The sequence below is a fragment of the Dromaius novaehollandiae genome, chromosome 22, assembly GCF_036370855.1.
Source record: "Dromaius novaehollandiae isolate bDroNov1 chromosome 22, bDroNov1.hap1, whole genome shotgun sequence".
NCBI lineage: Eukaryota > Metazoa > Chordata > Aves > Casuariiformes > Dromaiidae > Dromaius > Dromaius novaehollandiae.
In genome coordinates, this window is record NC_088119.1 from 9,327,358 (window position 1) to 9,347,577 (window position 20,220).

At 57.5% G+C, this 20,220-nt stretch overlaps 1 protein-coding gene across 1 annotated transcript in view; it reads left to right on the forward strand.

Annotated features, from left to right (window-relative positions):
* The window catches only part of SKAP1 (src kinase associated phosphoprotein 1), a 153,278-nt gene that overhangs the window by 100,633 nt on the left and 32,425 nt on the right, over positions 1–20,220 (forward strand). The window contains exon 5 of the mRNA XM_064524639.1: positions 20,031–20,111. Within this exon, the coding sequence (XP_064380709.1) occupies positions 20,031–20,111 (81 nt within the window). The remainder of the gene's footprint in view (positions 1–20,030; positions 20,112–20,220) is intronic.

A 20,220-nucleotide genomic window follows, 5' to 3' on the forward strand; every position in this document is an offset into this window, starting at 1 on the left:
GCTCCTAACGGTATTTTGTCAGGCGCTATCAGCAGTATTGAGCCAACCTGAGCACCCGATTATTAATCCTTTTCTCCCAGTGACATGACGGCAATCGATGGCTGAACAAGCTATTGAAACTGCAGCAATCAACTGGACTCCAGTTAATCCAATGGGATCCTGACTTGGGGCCTGGCAGGAAGAGGCTGTTTTGAGAAATCCTGAGCTCGTCCTGCCTCTGCGCCTGCTCGTGTTTGATACCGAGCCTTGCCGTAGACCCTAATGCGTGCAGCAGCGGGAACCACGTCCTGAAGGTTGCAAGGCACGTTGCAACGCTGTGTATGTTGCCTGCATTACTGTATACAGGCGTTGGGGCATCTTTCTGCCCCAGCTGGAGAAAAATGGGGTTTTTTGCATGATTTTTACATGCAAAGATCCCCCTGCATGCACGCGCGGGGGAACATGTATGGATGCTCGCGCGTGCGGGGGGCTCTCTCCGGCGTGAGGTTCGTGCGTGCCGGGATGCTCTCCCCCCTCTCGCGTGCCGAAGCGCTGCGGGGGGCCTGCGTCCGCGTGGCGCGGCGGCGGCGAGGGGTGGGCGCGGGGGGGGCACTGCCATCTGCCGGTAAAGCCTTTCCCTTTCGCACGGGGATTTGCGACTCGCAGCGCTTCTGCGCGGGCTGGCGCGCGGCGCGGGGCTCTGCTGCCGTCGGCTGCGCAGCGCCTGCATCCGGCACCGCCGCCTCGGCCCCGCCGGCTTCGCCCGCCCTGCGGGTAGCGTTCGGGGGACGGGAGCTCCCAGCAGAGCTGAAATAGAGGGAAAAAAGCAGCCAAAGCTTTTGCCATCCCTTCCACTCTTGCAGGCAGCCAAGGAGCGGTCACAGCCCAGCCGGGCCTGGCACTCGCTGTTTGGTCCCGAAGGTCGGTTCAGTTCAGGTATTCGAAGTGCAGAGAGGTGGGTCGACCTGCCCAGCGGGGTTTTACCCCGCCGCCGGGGTTTTACGGACACAGCCGAAGCCTCAGCCATCGACACGCTCGCCGAGCCCGTCCTTGGCCCCCCCGCTGCCAGGTGGGGCGGCCCGTTTCGGGGCTGTGAGGGCGGCTCCGGCGCTGCCGCGGGCTGTCAGGCCCGGCGAACGGTTACTAATAAGGTTGGCCATTAAGGTGGGTCGGTGATGGATGGGCTGCGTTCCCGGGCCCCAGCCCGGCGTGTGCTGCGACACTCCCTGGCCAGCAGCTGTTGTACCGGCTGCCTTGTTAAGGGTCTCTCTCGGTGACATCAGCTATACATCAACCTGGCTGATGCCTTTGATTATTTGGACAGCTCTTGGCATGATGAATCGTTGGGATTGATCTGTCTTTTCTTCGCGTTCGCTCCTTGCCCTGTCGCTCCCAACTCTCTCCGCTCCTCAACCGCAAATCCTTTAAAGGTTAGCACCTTCCAGGGTGTCCCGCTGCAAGAAGTCCTGCCTGCGAAGCCGGCGCGGGGAGACCTATGCGCCGTTGAACAGAGTTTCTGCCCCTGCGAGAGACGCTGAGCTGGGGTGGAGGGAAGGGGACCTGTCTCTGCGGAGCGGGGGCAGCCCGAGCCGAGCTCGGAGCCGGGGAGCTGCCCGTTGCTGCTTTGGTGACCCATGTTGCAGGGCTGTTTCAAGAAGAGGCAAGAAATGAGTGTGGATCACCTAACCCCGGTGGTTATTGCAGCCTGGGGAGGCTAAAGCACCAGGCGCTTTCTGGGAACCTTCCCCCTCCTCCCTCGTTAGCCGTAATTATTCCTTGCAGCTTTCAGTAAGCGCTGGATGCCGGCTCGTCGGTGTCAGTGCCCTGCGATGGTGGCTGTGACGCTGGTGTGCAGGGGAAGCTCGTACAAGTGGTTCTTGTCCTGGCATCATCCTGCATCTCCCGTTGACTTCTCCTGGCCTGTGGTCCGGGTCCCCGTGAAGAACGTGGGCACCCGGATCCCGTGACAGCGTGGGAACCTCCCCTGCCAGGGACTCGTCAGCATTTGCCTCCTGGTACAGTCGGTCGCGCAGACACTACCCCCGCCTCTGTCAGCAGTATAGAGCTGGGCAGCGTCTCTCAAATGTCCCTCCGGCAGACGAATCCCACAGCCCGTTTTGGACCATCCTCTAACAGAGGAAACTGCTTGTACTGGATGTGTCAGAGATGCTGAGTGGCGTTTTCTAACCTCATCTGCAAAGTTTTGGCGCTGTTTCTGTTGAACCCCATTACATCGCGGTGGGTTTTGTCCCAGCTATGCTCTCTAGGGCCGTCCTGTAGCAGACGGCTTCCAGTGCCAGTTTTGCTCACTCACGGACGTTTTTCCTGGTGCGACTGCCCTGGCAAGCTCTCTTACTCGGCCTCAGACGCTGAAGCTTGGAGCAAACCCTGCGGGTGGTGCTCGAATGCGTCACGCCGTGCCCAGGACCGGGAGCGACCTGTGGGGCCCATCTCGGACCCCCGGGACACAGCCTCGCACCTGCAGCACACCTGCGGGGTCACGGGCTTGCCGAACCTCGCGGCGTGGGAGGACGACGAATACACGCGTGGTTTATAAGCTGCAGCATCCCCTCGCCAGCAGCTCCTCGGGCTGCGGACCCTGTCCCGGGCGACGCTGGGCACCAGCATCATCCACAGGAACCTTGGTGGGACTCGGAGACGTTCCCCCGCCGGAGGAGCAGGCCTGGGCCTCCCTGCCGGCGCAGCCTCCTTCGCCCGGGTCTTGAGCCGGGGTGCGCGAGGGAGGCGTTTACCCGCTCCCGCGGCTCGGTGCCGGGAAGCGGCTCCCTGGGCGTGCGGCGGCCGGAGCGGCGGCAGCCTGCGCCGGCGCTGGGCCTCGTTTGCATCGCTTTGAACTCTTATCTGTGGCGTCTCCTGACTTTTGCTGGAGCAGACGGTTGAGCCCCATGCGGGTCCTGATAACCTTTCTCTTGTTCATTAAGGGCCCACTTAGTGCTCTGTGGGGCTGGAGCGAGACAGTCTGGAGCAGAGAGCAGCCCAGGGCTTTTAGCCTGGGTAATGCAAACTTCATCAATAACCTTCCAAACACAAACCCAGAACTTAAATAACAACCCTGTCACTCTCCCAACGCCCCCCGAAGAAAGGAAAACCTGCAAGTTTAAGACAAAGTGTCTCCTCTGAGCTGCTCTGCTTGAGGGGGACGAGTTTGCCCAGCTGCGCTCTTAATCGCATCCCCGGCTTACGGGCATTAACTCTTCGGGGTGAGGACCGTGTGCCGGGGTGGTGGCGCGTGGGGGGCCGGGGGTCTCTCCCCGGCTCCAGCGGTCACTTGTGCGGGTTGCACCCTCCTCCCTACCACCCGCTTCGGTTGTAGCTGCCGCCCGAGCGCGCGCACAGGCGCAGCTGGGTCGCAGCGATGGGGTTGCTCTGCGGTTAGGTTAGTACAAATATAAGTTGAAGCATGAAGCAAGATGAAGCAATGAAGCGATGGAGCAAGAGCCAAGTTATCTGGCTCAGCATTTCAGCGGCAGGACACAGATCCACCTCGCCCGGCTCCTGCGCGTGCCGGGAGCTGGTCCCCTCTGCCCGGGTGGCGTCTCTGGAGGGTGCTGAGATCCCGGCGGGGCTGGGGGGCTCCGACCGGCCCCGCCGCAGCATGGGAAGCGGAGCTGGGGCCTGCGAACCCCCCCCCAGCCGAGCTGCTCTGATTTCCAGCCCAAAGGGAGTTGAGCCAAAGGTGGGGGGAGGGAAACACCCCTTAAAAATTGGCTAGGTAATGGAAACAACCTTAAACTATCATATTTCAAGCATAACGCCATAATAAAAGTAACAGGATAATGATTTTTTTCAGTCCAGATATTAGAGGCCCAGATATTGATTGGTTGTTTCCCTTGTCGTTCTAAGCTCTGATGGAACTGCATTTTTTGACAGAGAGTGCAATAAAACGTACAGTTTCCAATTTGAGAGCCCTATAAATGTCATCTCTACATGCACGGTTACAAATTCTTCATGATGTTCCTCTCCCTCCCCTGGATACCGGGAGGGTCTTCTCGGATCACGGTAGCACACGCTATCGCTCTTCCTGGAGAAGAAAGTTTGCGGGAATGGTGAACCCGTCCCAGCTTAGTTACACGCTGTAAAGGTAAAAAGATGCTTCATTCCCATGGGAGAGCTCTGTCGGGGTTCGTACGACCGAGGTTACAGAGTTAATATATCTTGTAGTTTTTAGATTTATAGATCTGGGGGCAAATTATCAAGCCTTCTGCAGCCGCTGGTTGTTCGGAGCTGCGCTGTCAGGGCTTCCAGGTCGACTCCGTTGGTTGGATTTTTATTTTTCATGTTTTTGCTAAGGGAAGTTGGTACCTTTTGTGCAAAGGCCTAAAGAAAATCTGAAAATTTGCTAGGCAAAGACAGGGATGTCAAGGGAGGGTGGTGGCATATGGAGCCACATGAACCGTTTTGGCTCCCTGCTTCGATTTTTGGAGGCTCGGTGTGTTGCAGTGCCTCGGCTGTCTCTCCTGTCATGGGTTTCCTCTCCTCCTTGGTTTACCAAGCCGGGATTTTCAAAGGAGACTAAAACTAAAGCGAGTGCTCACATTGTAAGAGATAAGTTATCTCCTGCGGAGATAAGCCCTTCGCGTCCTGCCTCGGATGCTGTTCGGGAGGATGTAGCCTAAATCCTCCTGCGTTTTAGGGTCAGCTGAAATCCCTATGGTGAAGGAGCGATGGTGACCGTCGAGGCCGGGCCGGGCGACGCGAAGGGCGTTTGCAGGCAGCCGGGGGGGGGACGGACTGGCCAGCCCGGGGGGGCTCGGGCCGAGCTGCCGCCTGGGATCGCTCCCTGGATGGCTGCTGTTTGTCTTCTTTGGTTTTTTTTCCTAATCCCTGAACAAATTCCCTTCAGTCCTGACCTTTCGTTCTCCTCTGTCCGTCTCCGAGAGCAATGGGCTCCCTTGGATTTGGTGCCTTTGAGGGGTGGCCGGCTACAAGCCCTTTGCGGAGAAAGCACGCAGGGGCCTGGGCTGCGACGGAGGCTCGTCAGAGGCATTAAGTGTGCTAAATTATGATAATACCCATTTGCAAATGAGCTTGAGACTGCTCAACTCATTGCACTAGTGGCTAGAAATGGGGGTTGGTTGCAGGTCCCCAAAGCAAAGTGCCAGGGAGCAGGGGAAGGTGGCACGGCCTGACGAATGTGCCGTTCCTCCGCTGCAAAAATAACAATAATCAGTTTTATATAAATCTCTCTTCCACAAAGAGACTTGAAACGAGCAGCAGCCTCCCCAAGGCGCGCGGGGGTACCCGGCGCGGGCAATGAGGGCCGTCGCCCTCCATGAGATACGCGCGCGCTGTGACCTTCCGTTAGGTTTAATGCAACCTTTTTATTTATTTCCAATAACTCTCCAATCAGTCAGCACTCTGCCAGGTTTCCTCTAACCTCAGATCACAGGCTCATAACCGGTTTTGGGGCTTTTATTGGTCTCCGAGGTAGCCGGAGCCATTAAGCTCAGTGTTTTGATTTGATGAGAGACGTTTCAAGGGTCTCGGTGTCTCTCGCACCTTTGCCTAAACACTTCAGCCTTGTCTCCAGGCTGGGAATTGCGATCGCGGAGCCTGGCCCTGGGGTTGCTCAGCCAGGCAGAGACGGTGGGGCTTGGTGTTAGCGGGGCTCAGGCCTGGCGCGGGAATTTGCCCGGTTCTCCCCGTTCCCACAGTGCAGGTTGGGGATTTGGCGTTAAGCAGATGCAGCCCGCGCCGATGCCCCGTTCCCGGCGGGGCTGGAGGCTGGGTTGACGCCCGGACGTCGCTGCGACCCCGAGACTCCCAACCAGCCTGGATTTGTAGCCAGGGACACGCGGTTCTGATCTGATTAACCACATTTGGTGCTTTTTATAATAAACCCCTGATCTATAGCGTCCTGGATTTATCGCTGGCGGCGGGTGCCTGAGAGGCAATAAGCAGCAGCTTCTTTTTCGGGCCTGGCATTCTTTATACCGCCCTGTCACTTTCTCCCATTTCCAGCAGTGGGATACAGCCAACACGATCAATACTTTATTTTATCTCCTTTTACCAATAATTTTTTTAATCATAGCACGTTTCCCTCATCCCCCACCTCTGGATGAATAATTATAGCGAAGCAGTGCCGCGTTCAGCACTTTTGAGAAAAGTCTGTGGAGGGAAGCGATGGAGCTGGGGGGGCAGGCGGCATCCGCCCGGCGCGGTGCCCACGCGGGCCGGCAGCGCGGCCCCGTTTCGGGAAGGGAGAACCGGCCCGGGGCTCCTGCCGCCCGCCGACATCCCGAAAGCCGGCCGGCCTCCGCGGCGGGGGCTTGGCTGCTGCCCGTGGGGATTTCACCCCTAAAAGCAGCAGAAAGGGCCGGGCCCCACGGAGCAGCTCCACGCCTGGACCCGGCTGCGCCGCCGGCTCGCAATCCTGGACTTCTGCTGCTTCCTTGTGGCGAAGCTCCGGAACGACACAGCCCTTCGCCTCCATCCGCCTCCCCGCCGTGGCCTCCCTGCCCGCTGCCTCCCTCGGCGGCCAGGCCGGCCCGGAGCTGGGGCCTGGCCCCCGGCTGCCCCGGCCGCCCCGTCCAGGTGGGCAGCGGGCCGCGGGCCGCCGGCGCGGGGGGAAGCGCTTCGCCCTCGTCCGCCGGTGCGGTGACCTTTGCCGGGGCCTGTATAAGTCAAAGTCGGATTTCTGTCTGGGAGCCCTTCCCGGAGGCCGTAAATATGCCAGAGAGGCTGATGGAAGCACTTGATTTTAGTCGTATGTGTTTTTAAAGACCCGAAATGTAACCCCGACGTCAAGACGGGAATTCGCGGGATATTTATGGCGTGAAGCTTTCTGCGCTCTTCCTCTTCTCCCTAATTTTAGTGCCGTGGCCGCTCGGGAGGGAGCGTGGGCTCCCCCCGCCCCGTCCGCCCACCGCTCGCAGGGGGCTGCCGCGGCGCTGGCGTCCCCGGGACGCGTCCCCGGTGCCCGCGTCGGCCGGGGGCTCTTCCCGCGGGGCGACGGGGAGCGCGACGCAGCCCCCCGGCACCGCCTCCGCTCGCCCGCTCCGGGGCTGCGGGGTGAAAGCTGAAAGTTGAAGAGTACAAAACCATCAACCCCTGGCTCTCAGCTTGTGATGGGAAATGAAAATATTTGGATAAGCCGCGATACGGAGCTGCTGCTATTTACAAACCGTGATCCCGCGGCCCGCACATCAAAAGGCCTCTTTTATACCGCGCGCTCTGCCCCGGCGGCTCCGTCCTCGGGCTGTCAAGGGCATTATTTGATGTTCCTCTTTTGTTTGTTTACATTAATTAAGATGGGCAAATCCATCACGGCGACTTTCTCCCTCCGCGGCGCGGGCGAGAGCGGCCGGGGCACACGCCTGCTGCAGGTGTTCGCCGGGTTTTGTGCGGCGGGTGATAAAACACCCATTTGTCCTGCAGGTCGTGTGGACGGGCTGACACTTCCCCGATAAAAGCCCCCCCCGCCCCTCCGTGACAAATGATTTTCTTATCTGGAACAAGGAAAAGCAGTGGCCGAGTTTCGTCTCCGCTTCCCGCCCGGATTAGCCGGGAGGTGAGAGGCGGCCTGGGCTGTCGCGTTTTGCACGGGACAGCGGGGCCTTTCCAGCGATTTCCTTCGCGTCCGTCGAGGCTGCCGACTCCGCGGCTCCGGCGGTACCTGCCCTGCGGCAGTGGCCCGGGACGGAGACGCGTGGGCGATGCCGGCGGTGCCTCCCCGGCACGGCGCGGGCCCCCCACAGCTCGCCCTCGGAGGAGGGTCCGCGCCTTGCCGTTTCCCAGCTGTCTTCCTTCACCGCACGCTCTCAATTTTGTACTAAATACTCCCGTTTTGGGGAAATTGATTCCCAGGGACGGAGCATGGAGACCCCTGAATTCCAGCGGCTCTTGGGACCGGGGAGCCGGGCGTCCGGAGCGTTTCCGAGAGGAAGCAGCTTGCTCTCTTTCCTCCTTTTTTTTTGTTTTTTGGAGGAGGTAACTGGCACTTCATTTATCTGTGGGTTTGTTATGACTCTGCGCTAACAGATACCACACTTAGCAAGCTCTCACTCTTCCCTAATGGAAGATACTTTAATCTAATCGCCCCGGATCATCCGACACCGGCCTCCTCCCGCGCCGCACGCGGGGTGCTCTTCCGCTGCGAGCTCCGGCACGCGGCGCCCGGCCTGGCTCCCCGGTGCCCGCGGGGCTCCTGCCAGCTGGGCTGAGCCAAGCTGAGCTCCGCGGGAGCCTGGAGCGGTCGCCGGCGCCGGATCCCCGCACATGGGCCTCCCCCCTGGGTGCCGGACCCCGGGGAGGGATGAGGTGCGAAACCCGGCTACGCTCACTGCAGCAGCCGGGAGCCGCGGGGGTTACGCGGGGTCTCGCCCGGCCGTTGGGGAGGAAGAGGGGTGCCGATGCTCCCGAAGAGCTGTGCTAAAAAATAAATGCAAAACCCCCAAACTTGTTGGTTGCCGAAGTTTTAGGCCCCTGGTCGCAGAGAGTCCGGTTAGTCCCCGGCTTCCCTGAACTGCTAAAGCAGCTTTCACAACCCAGAGAAGCACAGCGAAACTATTTTCTTTAATTCCGTATATTCCAGCAGTTTAGTCCACTATCTCATTCAAAGCCCAAAAGTGGAAAGCTGGAAAAAACAACCGCTGTTTTTGTTGGGAATTTAGAAGAGGAGGCGTGGAGGGGCCGGGATCTGCCAGGCTGCCTCAGCCCCAGCCCCACCACCCCACATAATACTTTGTTTAATAAATCAGCTTTAAATTTAAAAGGATTTTGATAAACTTTTTTTCCCCTATATATCCATCAAGTTAAAAGTAAATTTATTTTAGTAATAAAATTCAAAACGTTGGTTTTGTAGGTTTTTATTTGGATTTCAGTTTCAGTGCATATAGTGTTTGACATTAGCTGTGAATAAAAGTTAATAATCACTTACTAAAAACCGCATCTTTCGCCATTTTGTAACATAATACAAAATTTAAGTACCCAAATAAATGTTTGTTAAGCTACATAATGACCGAAATATTTTTGCATAGATATAGCGCGTTCTGCTGGTTAGCTAAAAGAAATGTTAAATTTACCATAAAAGCTAACTTTATCTGCATGTTTTAATGGCTACCAGCTTTCCTCAAGAAAGTGAATAAAAAGTACAAATGCAAAACAACATTAAAATGGATGCTTTCAATCAAGATGTCTTGCCTGGTGATTTAAATCATCGTTAAAATTGGTGATTTAAATCACTTGGAGCTAAATTGACCCACCCAGGGCTGCGGCTCCTGCCTTGCACCGGCCGCCCTGCTGCGGGGCCGGCTGCCGCCCGGAAAGCTGCTGTCGTGGCTGGGGCTCCTGCTGCTGCCGGGAGGGAGCGGCTTCGTGGCAGCCCGGTTTGGTGCAGGATCCTCTAACGAGCTCCAGACGGGTGCTGGGAGCCGTGCGGAGTCGTGCACGGCTTGGGAATGGCCTGGGGATTTGGGGAGCAGGACTGACTCCCCTGTCCCCAGCTAGTCACCCGGGGCCTCTTTGGGCTCGATGGAGACAAAGCGCCTGTTGCTCTTGCTGATGGGAAAGTGAGTCTGGGGGCTCATCAGCCTCCCGTGCCGGCCCCGAGGGTCCCGCGCTGGGTTGCTGCTGCGGGAGGCCGGGTGCGGGCTGCGAACACCTTCCAGCTCCCGAAGCCCTGCTCTGTGGCAGGGACCAGCGGCGCCCAGAAATTTCTCAACCGTTGCAATTTTGCAGAGTTTCCATCTGAATGAAAGAAGAAACCGCAAGGCGAAGGAGCCAGCGCCGGGCTGACGGCCCTTCCTCGGGGGGGTCCCCGGTCCCAAGAGGTGCGGGCGTCCTGGGATGCTGCGGAGGCGACGGCCCGTCATCGCCCTGCTCTGTATCGCGTCCCTTGTCCTGTGTCAAACCCTTGCTCCTGCTCCTTGTCTACATATGTGTTTAATTGGGGCTGCGGATAGACAAGATACTAAAAACTAGTGTAAGGCACTTCAGACCAAAGAAAAGCATGCGGTACAAAGCCTTCTGTCGGTACAGATTGCCTGCGCCGAGTCGAGTTTGTGCAGAAATAATCCTGGGGTTAAGCACGGTCTGAAACTCATTTGGCTGCTCTGGAGATCGTCTCGGCCGCGGCTGGCGGCTCGTCCCGTCGGGGCTCCCGACGGCGCCCGTTGGCCGGGCTGCTCCCGGCTCCGCGACCACGCTCGGCCGCAGCGCGAGGGCCCCGGTCAGCTCGGCTTGGGCAGGGCGTGTCGGAAGAAGCAGCAGTTTTTTTGGGGAAAAAGGAGGATATAGTTGCCCTGCTGTATCCGCATGGAAAGCCGAGCGGGATGGCAGGCGCCCTTGGGAGCCCTTGGGCCCGGAGAGCCGGCTGCGCCCAGCAAGGCAGCGTGCCTCTCGGTTAGGGTTTGCCGGCGGTTTTGTTTTTTTCTAAACAACGTAACTATATCCAGATTGGCAGTTGCTCTAGCACATTTATTTTGTAGAAAGGCATCCCTAAATGGGAAGAGGATAATTTATACTGACATAAAGCACCTTTATTTGGATATAACCATCTACATTAAGGAGGTTGGATTGCTCTTGCCGTATCAGTGTAGTGTAGTTGAAGCTCTATTACTCGTGTATAAGCTATTCCTGGCTCTGCGCCTGATTTATTTGACTAGCAGAGCTGGGCTGGGTGTGTCTAGATTCATGTTGTGTTGATATCAGAAAATCAACATTTCTTTCGTAATCCAAGGTATGTGATGTAAATCAACAGGGCTCCAGGGAAGGCAGGGGCATTTTATCAGTGTAAAACGAGAGGAGAAGTGAGCCCAAGGGGAGGATTTGCCAGAGAACGGGCTTTTATCATTTTACGACCTGTTGATTTTACTTTTTTAACAATTACTCAGAAGTAGGAAGCAAGGAAAAAATAGAACGGCACCTAGATCAAAGGGAAGTGGGAGAATCAGGCTACTTGTTTGAAATGAGAGAGTTTAATGAATACGGGAAGGGCGGCTTCCTCCCGCGGGCCGCACTGAGCCCTGCGAGGACCTTTCTTATCATTGCAGGAGTCGCACCGACAAGGCGGCCATTTCCAGCCTAAAACTTGGGCCTTTAAACCGTGCCGATGACGGCCAGAAAGTGCAGGATTGACTCTGAATTCGTTTTGCCTTTGGTTTAATTGGCTCGGTTCCTAATCCAGTTTCATGCAACCGATTAGCGAACCGTGTCTGCACGGGGATCCGCGTCCGTTTGGCCGCCGCTGGGCGACCCTGCGCTGGCGGAGCCGCGGCCGAGGGGCCTCGCCAGCCCCGTCCGGCTGCTCCACCGCCAAGCGCGAGGGCCACCGGCGCCCGGGGGCTTTGGCCGAGGAACCGACCACGAAGGTGCCTCGACCTGCTTTTGGAAGGAGACGATTCGGGAGCTATGTTGCAAAAGGCAGTTAGGACTAGTTACCTTCAAAATCCCTTTTTAAAGAGCGATGCTGGGTTTGACTGATGGACAATGACTGCGCTTAGTGCTTCTGTGGGGTTTTAGGCTTGGAAAGCGCCGTGCAAACACCAGCTAGTGCAATCTCGGCATCACCTTCCAGGTAAAGTTAGGCTGCCTGTTTTCCAGGGAAGAGTGCTGTGAAAAGGTTGGTTAAATGCATCTAAAATAAGCTGGTTTGATTCTGTAAGACTCTGTTATCTTCTTGGAGAGCCATTGCCGTGGATAGGAAAGCCAGGCTAAAGCCAGCCACTGTGCCGCAGCGTCCCAAAGAGCCGCTGAGCGGGGCAGCTGCCCGCCGGCTCCCAGGCCAGTCCAGCTGTGCCGTAAAACCCTTCTCACGCAGGCTCGGGAGGTGGTTTAAGCTATTTTGCATCCCAGTTTGCCTGTGAACAACCAAACTTGTTTTCCGACGCTGTAACTTGGAGCTTGATTGCTTTCAGTCATGTCAGTGCCCTGCCAGCCTGCTCCTGCCTGCAGAGCCCGGCACTGCCCCGTCCCAGCCCAGGTCTCTCTTAAAATCCCTCTGCCATTTCCACTGCTTGTGGCTGCAGACACCTGGCCAGAGCAGGAGCTGTTTGCTGGGGTGTTTGCAGACTGACCAGCACCCACGAGGAATAAATGCATTTGTAATCGGGGAATAGCCCGTCTTTCCCAGGGTGACCATATCACGTGTTCAGAGCTCAAAATTCAGAAGGAAGCAGCAAAATGGAAGAGCTCTGCCTGGCCTGGTGTTTTATTACTATGGAGAGTGTGGCAGCATGTTCGTGTCGGGGTTAGAGAAGCAGAAAAACGTCCATAGGGGAAGGTGCGGGGTAAAGCAGCTCACTCATACACGTGCGATGCCCCCACGTATGTGGTGCTTCTCTGTAATGCACAGCTCTGTCCCCAACATCTGGAGCAGCTGCAGCCACATCTCCCTCTGCGAGACCTGCGATCCCCCCTTATCCCAAGGGCTGGGCCTGTTCCCAAGGCAGTGTCAGGACACGGTACGGTCCCCTCGGCTGGTTTTATTTTCTCTCCTGGATTTCCTCGCTCGCCTTGTACCCAGCGGCAGGACGCTTGTCTGTCTTGCTCCTTATGTCAGGGGCCTCGCTGGTCTCTTCCTCACATCGCTTCATTGGCTTCCCCGGACTTGTACTGACTTGGGTTCGCGTCAAACCGGGAAGGAGCGGCACAGCGAGTCCGGGCTGCGGCTTTGGTTGTGCCCCTCTTGCTCCCGCTCCCTCGCCAGGGCGGATGCGGCCCTCTGCGTCTCCCCTCCCCTTCGTTTCGTACACAAATTGCGGTCTCCGGGGAAAGTTGTTCTTCATGTGAAACACAGCTCTGCAGTTACAGGAGAGAAACCAAGTAACAATAAAAACCCTCAGGGAAATCATTTAATATTTCCAGCCTTCTCACATGGGTTCTTGACACTCGGGTCTGCCGAGGGGAAAAACTGATTTATGCTGTCAGTCGTTAGACAATGTGGAGGTGAGGTCAGGCGCGGGCATTCCTCATCTCTTCCCTGGCGCTCAGAGATCCCTTGGGCAAGGTGGAATCAAAGCATTTCAAATGGTAGAGGTCATGAGAGTGACACCGTGAGAGGTAAAAGAGCACAGCCTCCTGCCTCCTACAGAATGGCTGACACCTATATATCTTCATATTGCCATTGTTTCCGCTTGAAAAATTGCATGTCGTTTGTTTTACTTTTTCCTAACCCTCCTCTCTCCTTAAATCCTCTTGATTTTCCACGATGATCTATAGGAATCGTTTGTGTCAAGGTTGACGATTATGTGGTGCAGAATTTTTATAGGAATCAAGGGCTGAGCCTTAAGATGGGCTTTAGCCAACAGGTGTCTGGTCTTTTCGTAGCCTTGGCGAGACCCTGTAAATTAAAATCGTGTCTGCCTTTGGGGAATTTTCCTGCGCTGATCTGTGGCCGCTGCGAGGGGCTCGGGTCGAGCGGGTCCTGCGCGCGGGGCTGTGCTGCGGGAAGGCAGAACACGGTGGGGAGATGCAGCGGGATGCAGAAACGTGATGCGGTTTGGCCCTTCGAAGCCAATATCGCCCTCAAACCACAGGGAAACGTCTCAGTAGCCTGAAACACTGCAGTGAGCACGGAGAATTGGTGTTTGCCGCCACGCTTCGCCTCTCCCTTCTTTCTGGCATTCCCGTCTCCGGCTGTGCTCCGCTTCCCTCCATCCTCCTCGTTGTTTGTTGCTCGGAGGAAAGTGAGCTCGGGGAAGGAGGCTGTGGAGGGGATGCTGTGCCTGGGTGACCCAGGGGCTCGGGGTTGCTGTGCTTGGTGTCCTCGGGGGGATGACACCGCCGCGGGGCAGGCTGAGCCCTTGGAGGTGCCATTCGGCGCTCGCTCGCGGGGCGAATGGCCAGGAGCGATTTCTGGGGTTGGACCCACAGCGGTCATGTCCGGACTATGTCCCACCACGGTGCAGAGCTCTCTGGACCTGAGGGAGGTGCAAGAGTCCATTTTGAAGGGGGAGATGTGCACGCCGCGGTCTGCTGAGCGGGACCGTGTCCCTCGCTGCAGCGGAGAGCAGCCCTTGGCTGCGCACGAGGGGACACCGCGTGCTGGCCCTGCAATAACAAACCCCGGGGCACGGTTACCGGGTCAGATCTCCAGCTCCTGTCGAACCCAGTGGTATTCTTATGTCTGGGAAGATCTTAGGATTCGGTCGGTAGTTAATAACGGGACGGCGGCGCTTGTTATTGCATCCCCACGGCTGCCGGCCCGGGAGCCCCCTCGACGCGCGCGGCGGGACTGGGGCACCGGCGGAGGCAGCCCCCGCGGGGCCGCGGCGGCCGAGCGGCGGGGGATTTCGATAAGGCCTCAGATGTCGGGCTTAGGTTTCCAAGGTGGTGGTGTAACATCAGTGAGAAGCAAATATTTGGCCAAGTGCACCCTGAGGTAAGCTGGTGTCCGGTGCAAGCGCACAGCGTGCCCATATGTTATTACTTACACATCAGCCTCTTTGAGTAACGACGTACAGGGCCGGGGCGAGAGTTGGCTTTTGTCAAGCATATATTTCAGCGGCGTTTAAATAAACTCATCGAGCTGCACGTCTCGTGAACTTTCCTGTTCCATCCGTCTGCGCCGAGCCACCCGTGGAAGGAAATGGATGAGGCCTTCAAGGCTTCCTCCGGCCCCGGAAAATGAGCCAGTCCACTTAACGAGGAATGGTGGCCGGTTGGGGCACACATGAGCGGTCTAGTGAGGAAGAAAGGAAAGTTGAGCTTAATGAAGTCCCTGCGCCTGTGTCCCTGTGCGTGGACAGGAAAGGACGGGTGGTTTATAACTGTTTATTGGAGTTAATGGTAATAAATTCCTCACTTGTGATGCATTAACTTTAATGTTTTCATTACGTGATGATTTAGGTTTTCCCTTTTCGCATTGTAAATCATGTTGTCCCGGTAGCACAGCAGGTCGAATGTCTGACATAATGTTATGTTTGGGGGAGAGAAATAACAGGGGAATCAGTTACACAGATTATATATTTATATATTTAATGCGTTATGCTTTTTTTTTAAGGGGCTTAAAAAAATCGTGTCCTCGCGAAGCCTGTGAGCGGATGGACAGACAGACCCATCTGAGCACAAATTTGCAAGTTGCCGTTGCAAAGCCCTCGCGAAGGGCTGGTTTCCATAGCAACTTCCCAAATGCACTTGGTGCTGAAGGGTTTTTTTCCCTCCCTCTTTGCTGAGTGTGAGCCCTTAGCTAATGAGCTGTGCAAATAGATATTGAGATTTAGCGTTTTTTATTTTGCAATTATAGACTTAGTGATTTGGAAGGAAACTTTTGGGCCAAAGGCTCTGCCTCCTCTTTGAATTTTGATTTTTTTTTTTCCTTTGGCAAAGTTGGTTTAACTTCAAACTCGCTGTTAAATTTTCCAGACAGAATAAAAAAACACCAGTAAAATTGGAGGGTTTTTTCCACCCTCACAGGCAAAATACGCACCCGATCTGCAGTCAGGTCTTTGCCATGGACTGTCTATTCTCTTCTTCGCTTATCAATCATAGAAACCGCATTCGTGGGCTCCTCTGAAAAAACAGCAAGGAATCCAACACTAACTTGGCGTCCGTCTCACAAGGGCCCGTCTGTGCGTCCCGTGTTTGTTTGTGTCGCCCATCAGACGTGGTCCAGCGAGAGCTTTCGGGGCAGCAGAGCTAATCCGTCACCGCGCAGCCTCGGGTGAGACCTGCGGTTCCCTCGAGCGGCTTCCACGGGCTCTGTGCTCGGCCCTGAGCGTCGGCGGCTGCCCGGAGCCGCAGCGGTCGCCTCGGGCTGCCCGGTCCCGGCTCCTGCGTCCCCCCCGGCCTGGCCGCCGCGAGAGGACGTTTGGGGACGGCCAGCGGGGCGGCCGCGCTGTCACCCATCCCGGAGGAAGCTCCGCGCTTAGGTCCCACGTGGGCTAGTCGTCTTTGGGCCAACCCGCCTTGCGGATGGGGATGCGGTGCAACGTGGCGGGGCTCCTGCCGCCGAAGGGAACACATCCCAAAGCCGAACGAGAGGATAACTCAGTGGATAATTTCCTCTCGATGATTTGCGGCCATTGATTTTTAACTGCCTCCTGCTTGCTGACTTGCTTTCAATCTAGGTAGTTGTCCTGCGGTGGCTGCCTATACTCTGAATTTTGCTTACTAGCCTCTTCTGAAAAGTCAAGTTGAAGCCCAAATAAATCTTCTCCACTATCCCTTGCCTTTTCTTCATCTCCTTTCTTATTTTCCTGCTCAAAAAAGTGCAATAAAATTAGTCTGGCACAAGACCTATTTCATGTGATCCCTGTTGACAACTGTTTAGTTCCCCATTTTCTGTGAAATAGCTGCTCCTTTCGTTCCCTTCCTCATAAACGATCCCCAGCCGTCAGCAGGGCACCGAGAGGGTCGGCTGCACCCGGTGCCGCGCGGGGCAGCGTGTCCGAAGGGGAGCGGGGCCCAGGGAGGTGCCAAGGGGACGTTCTCCGTGGCAGGCCTCGGGGTGGTGCGGGATTTCCAGGAGCTCGTGGCGTTTCTCGAGGCCGCTCGCTTTGGAGGCGATGGGGGGGCTCGTGTGTCTCTGTTTGTTTTTTTGGCGTTAGCTTCAATGGCAGGAGCGCGCTGGGAGATCGCAGCGCTTGTCCTCGTTCCCAGCAAAGCCCTGGGAGCAGAGTCTGCTCTTGGCATGTTGGACGCGGTGACTAAGCCGGAGGACCGGGAATGAGCTGCGACGTCGTGCCGCCGCGCTCCGTCCCCGCGAACAGCCGGCCGACGCGACAGCGACGCGGCCCCGGGGCTGCTGGGCTGCGGCTCCGCGACGTCTCGCGCAGCTGCTGCGCGTGACTCAGAGAGCGGCCCAAAGGCTCCCCGAGGACGCGGCCGCGCAGCCAAACTCCTGGAAACTTGGCGATGCCGCGCGAGGGCAGGGCCCGGCCGGGCCGCGCGGGCGGCAGGACGGCTGCCGGTGCCGGCCTCCCGCGGGGCGGAGGATGGCCGGGGCGGAAGGGGCCGTGCGCCCGGGAGAGCGCAGATGGCTCCGCGAGGGGATTACGGCCTCTCCTTCCCTGTTTTTTTACACAGCGCGTGCTCGCTGGCGGCTGGAGCAGATGACGGGGCGATGGGCTGGCTTTTCCATCGCCCGGAGCCCGAGGAGACGTGGGGAGCTCACCTCACTCTGACGACGCCGTCAAAGCAAAGAGACCCTCTGACCTCGGGGAGCAGAGGGCTCCCGGGGCCGAGCGGGGCTCCCGCCTCACCCCTCCGCTCGCCCACGCGTCCGTCAGGGGGGCCTGAAGAAATCAAGCCCCGGGGACCATCTGCGCGGGTTAATCGAGCCGTTTGCTGCTGCTGAAAGCTGGGGCAGGCCGGGGAGGGGGCCGCGCCGATTTACCCGTTCTGGCCCGGGGCCGCGCGAGAGGCCACGCGGCTGGTGGCCGTCATGTTTGCATCGTGTGCTGCAAAACGTAAAATTTCCAGAGCCGCCTTGCAATCTAATCAACCCACACAACCCCTCTTTAATTGCGTTTCTTCCTCTAAGCATCATTTGGTGTTTAGGAAGGAGGCAGCATCCTCCTTTTGCTCCGACTCCGCTGGGACGTGAGGCCCGGAGAGGGCGCGTCTCGCATCGCGGGGCTGGGGGGCTCGTGCCTGGGCGTCGGAGCCGGCGCCGCCTGCTTTCCCGGGAACGGGGGCAGAGGGAAGCCCCATGCTGATAATGTACTGGAAGTAAATGAAATTAAATAAGCGAAGCAGCACTCGCAGCTCCTGCCTTCCCCCCTGGGTAATTCAATTCGAGCGCTCGCGCTGATGGGATCTCGCTGGGGCTGCCTCCGTCACCCCGCTGGGGCCGCGAATCTTAACGTCTAAATAAAAGTTTCACTCAAGCATTTTTTATGCTTCTGCCAGCGGGATCAGTGAGCTGGCGTTGGGCACATTAATGTAATATTCATACTCGCAGGGTCTCCTTGTGCATCAGGCAGCACCGTCCCATTTTCATAATTATAAGTGTCCCATAAAATGACATTTAGATTTGCATTAGCAAAAGGGGTCGAGGCTCCTGGATTTGAGAAGACATTTAATGTGCCTTTTTACGAGTCAGATGTGCGGCATGGCTCAAGAAAAGCCTGCGCGCGCGTGTGCCGCGGAGGAGCCTTCACCTGCGCGCGGAGGAGGGATGCCAGACGGGAGCCCCGGGAGGCGGCGGGCTCGGGGGACGCGCGGGACCCCCTCGCAGCTGCTCCGCGGGCCCATCTGCTGCCGCTGGGCCTCCTGCCGCGCCGCCCCGCAGCCGAATTTGAGGACGTGGTGACGGCCGTGGGTCCGGGGCGGTGCTCCCAGCCTCCGTGACCGCCCGAGCAGCGACCTCCACGTGCTAACACGGAAAAACTGCTCCCTTGTCGTCCCGCTGCCGCTTTGCAGTTCTCTGGAGCAGAGTTGCAGTGAGCTCAGCCCAGGTCATGCTGGGACGAAGTGAGGTTTATCCCTGCGGGAAGGGGCTGTCCGTGTCCTCCAGGCGTGCGCAGGGGCAAGCTCCGAGTGCCCCGGCCCTCCTCTAACGTGGGTTGCCCCGGCCGGTTACCCGCAAGCGGAGGATCTGCCCTGGGACGGCTCCGGTCTCCAGCTAGCAGAGCAGCAGAAGGGACGCACGGCAGGGAGCCTTTCCGCCAAGCCAAACTTTGTGCCTGTGACTGCCGTCCGCCCCGAGACCCATTTGCGGAGGATTTATAGCGAGCCCAGAGTTTGCAAACTATAAAACACAAAAATGAAAATAGCCTGTGAATGAGGGAACTGACAGGGGGGATGGATTGGGCCGAGAGCTGGACGTTAGAGAGAGACGCTAAGAAAACAAGAGAAACTCTTGTGATCTGGGATTCTGGAAGTTATTCATACTTAAAAGGCTGCCAAGGCTGGGCACTGGGGAGATGATTAGTGGCGTTTAGTTAGTCATTTTTTGTTGTGTTTCAGTGCAAATTATGATGACATGAGATGAGCGGGAGAGGAGGGGGGACCTTCTCAGCTGGAGCCCGGGGCTTGGGGAACTCCTGGCCGTGCTGGTTTCGGGGGCGAGCCACGGTCCTCCCGCCCGGCGCGTGGCACAGGCGCAGCAAGGGCCAGAGCCCCGTCGTGGCTGCGGGGTCCGGCGGGCCACATGCCACGCGTGAGGGGCCACGGTCCACGTTCGACCTGATGGCAGAGCTGAGGATCGTGTTCTGCAGGTCTGCAGAGCTGCCCAGCTGCTGCCTGCTGCCTCCATCCTGGCGGGAGGCAAAGGGCTGAGCACCAGCCCCAGGAGGCTGTGCCGGGCTTTGCTGTTTGAGAAGAGCCTGTGCAGCCGTACGAACTGTGGTCCAGGTTTCCTTGAGGGCTGCTTCTGGGAGCCTGCAGCCAGGATCGTGAATAGCTCACGAGATCACGGTAGAGCATGAACTGCAACTCCAGACAGTACTAGTCTGCTTTCCCAGACCTCCTCTGCAGAGAAAGAGGCTGAAAACTATGCTGCATTTTCTTTTGGGACCTCAAGAAAGGTGGAACTGTGGGTCGCCATCCCGACCTGTGGGCCAGGCCCTCTGTGCCAGCCGTGGAGCAATAAATCTGGTCTCCTCTGAGCGTGAGTGCTGGCACGAGGCCTGCTGGAACAAACGGAGAGATCCCTGCCGAGCTCAAAGCCCACCGACCCACTCGCTGGCGTCGTGCAAAAGAAGTGATGCAGGAGCAGGAGGGACCCGCCTGGGTGGTTCGGGGAGAGGAGCTGTGCCCCAGCGGAGCAGGGGAATTGGGAAAGGTGCCGGCTGAGCTGGGTGGCCCGGGGGGAGCGTGTCTCCTCGGGGTTCAGCACGGGTCCAAGCTCTCCAGACCCTGCTGTCTCCATGGGTGCCTCGTTCTCAGGACTCACAAAAGCGGTCTGATATCTACCCTGAGATGCTTCACGGTTTGGAAGAAGGTCTTTCCACCCTCCTAAAATGACGCTGTGTTGAGAATAACAGTGGGATTGCAGTTTGCGTGCACCTGCGGCACCACCGTGGGAGCTGCTGGGATGGTGTGGGGCCGTGGCTGTGCTCGTCCCGACGTGCTTTCCGTGCGTGCGGGTTGCGTGGCGGAGGCTTTGTGCGAGCGGGAAACCCACGGCTCTGCTTTGCTCTCTCCAGGGTTGGAGGAAACCGTACCGAGACCTTTTCAAGACGCAGGGAACATTCTGAAGCAAGGATATTTGGAGAAGAGGTCCAGAGGTAAGGCCTGACAAATACATCATAAAATAATGGAAAAATTGGGGGGGGATCAGTTTTGGCTGCTTTTTTATCCTTTCTAGTAAGGTAAGGTAGCTGGAGTGAGATGCTG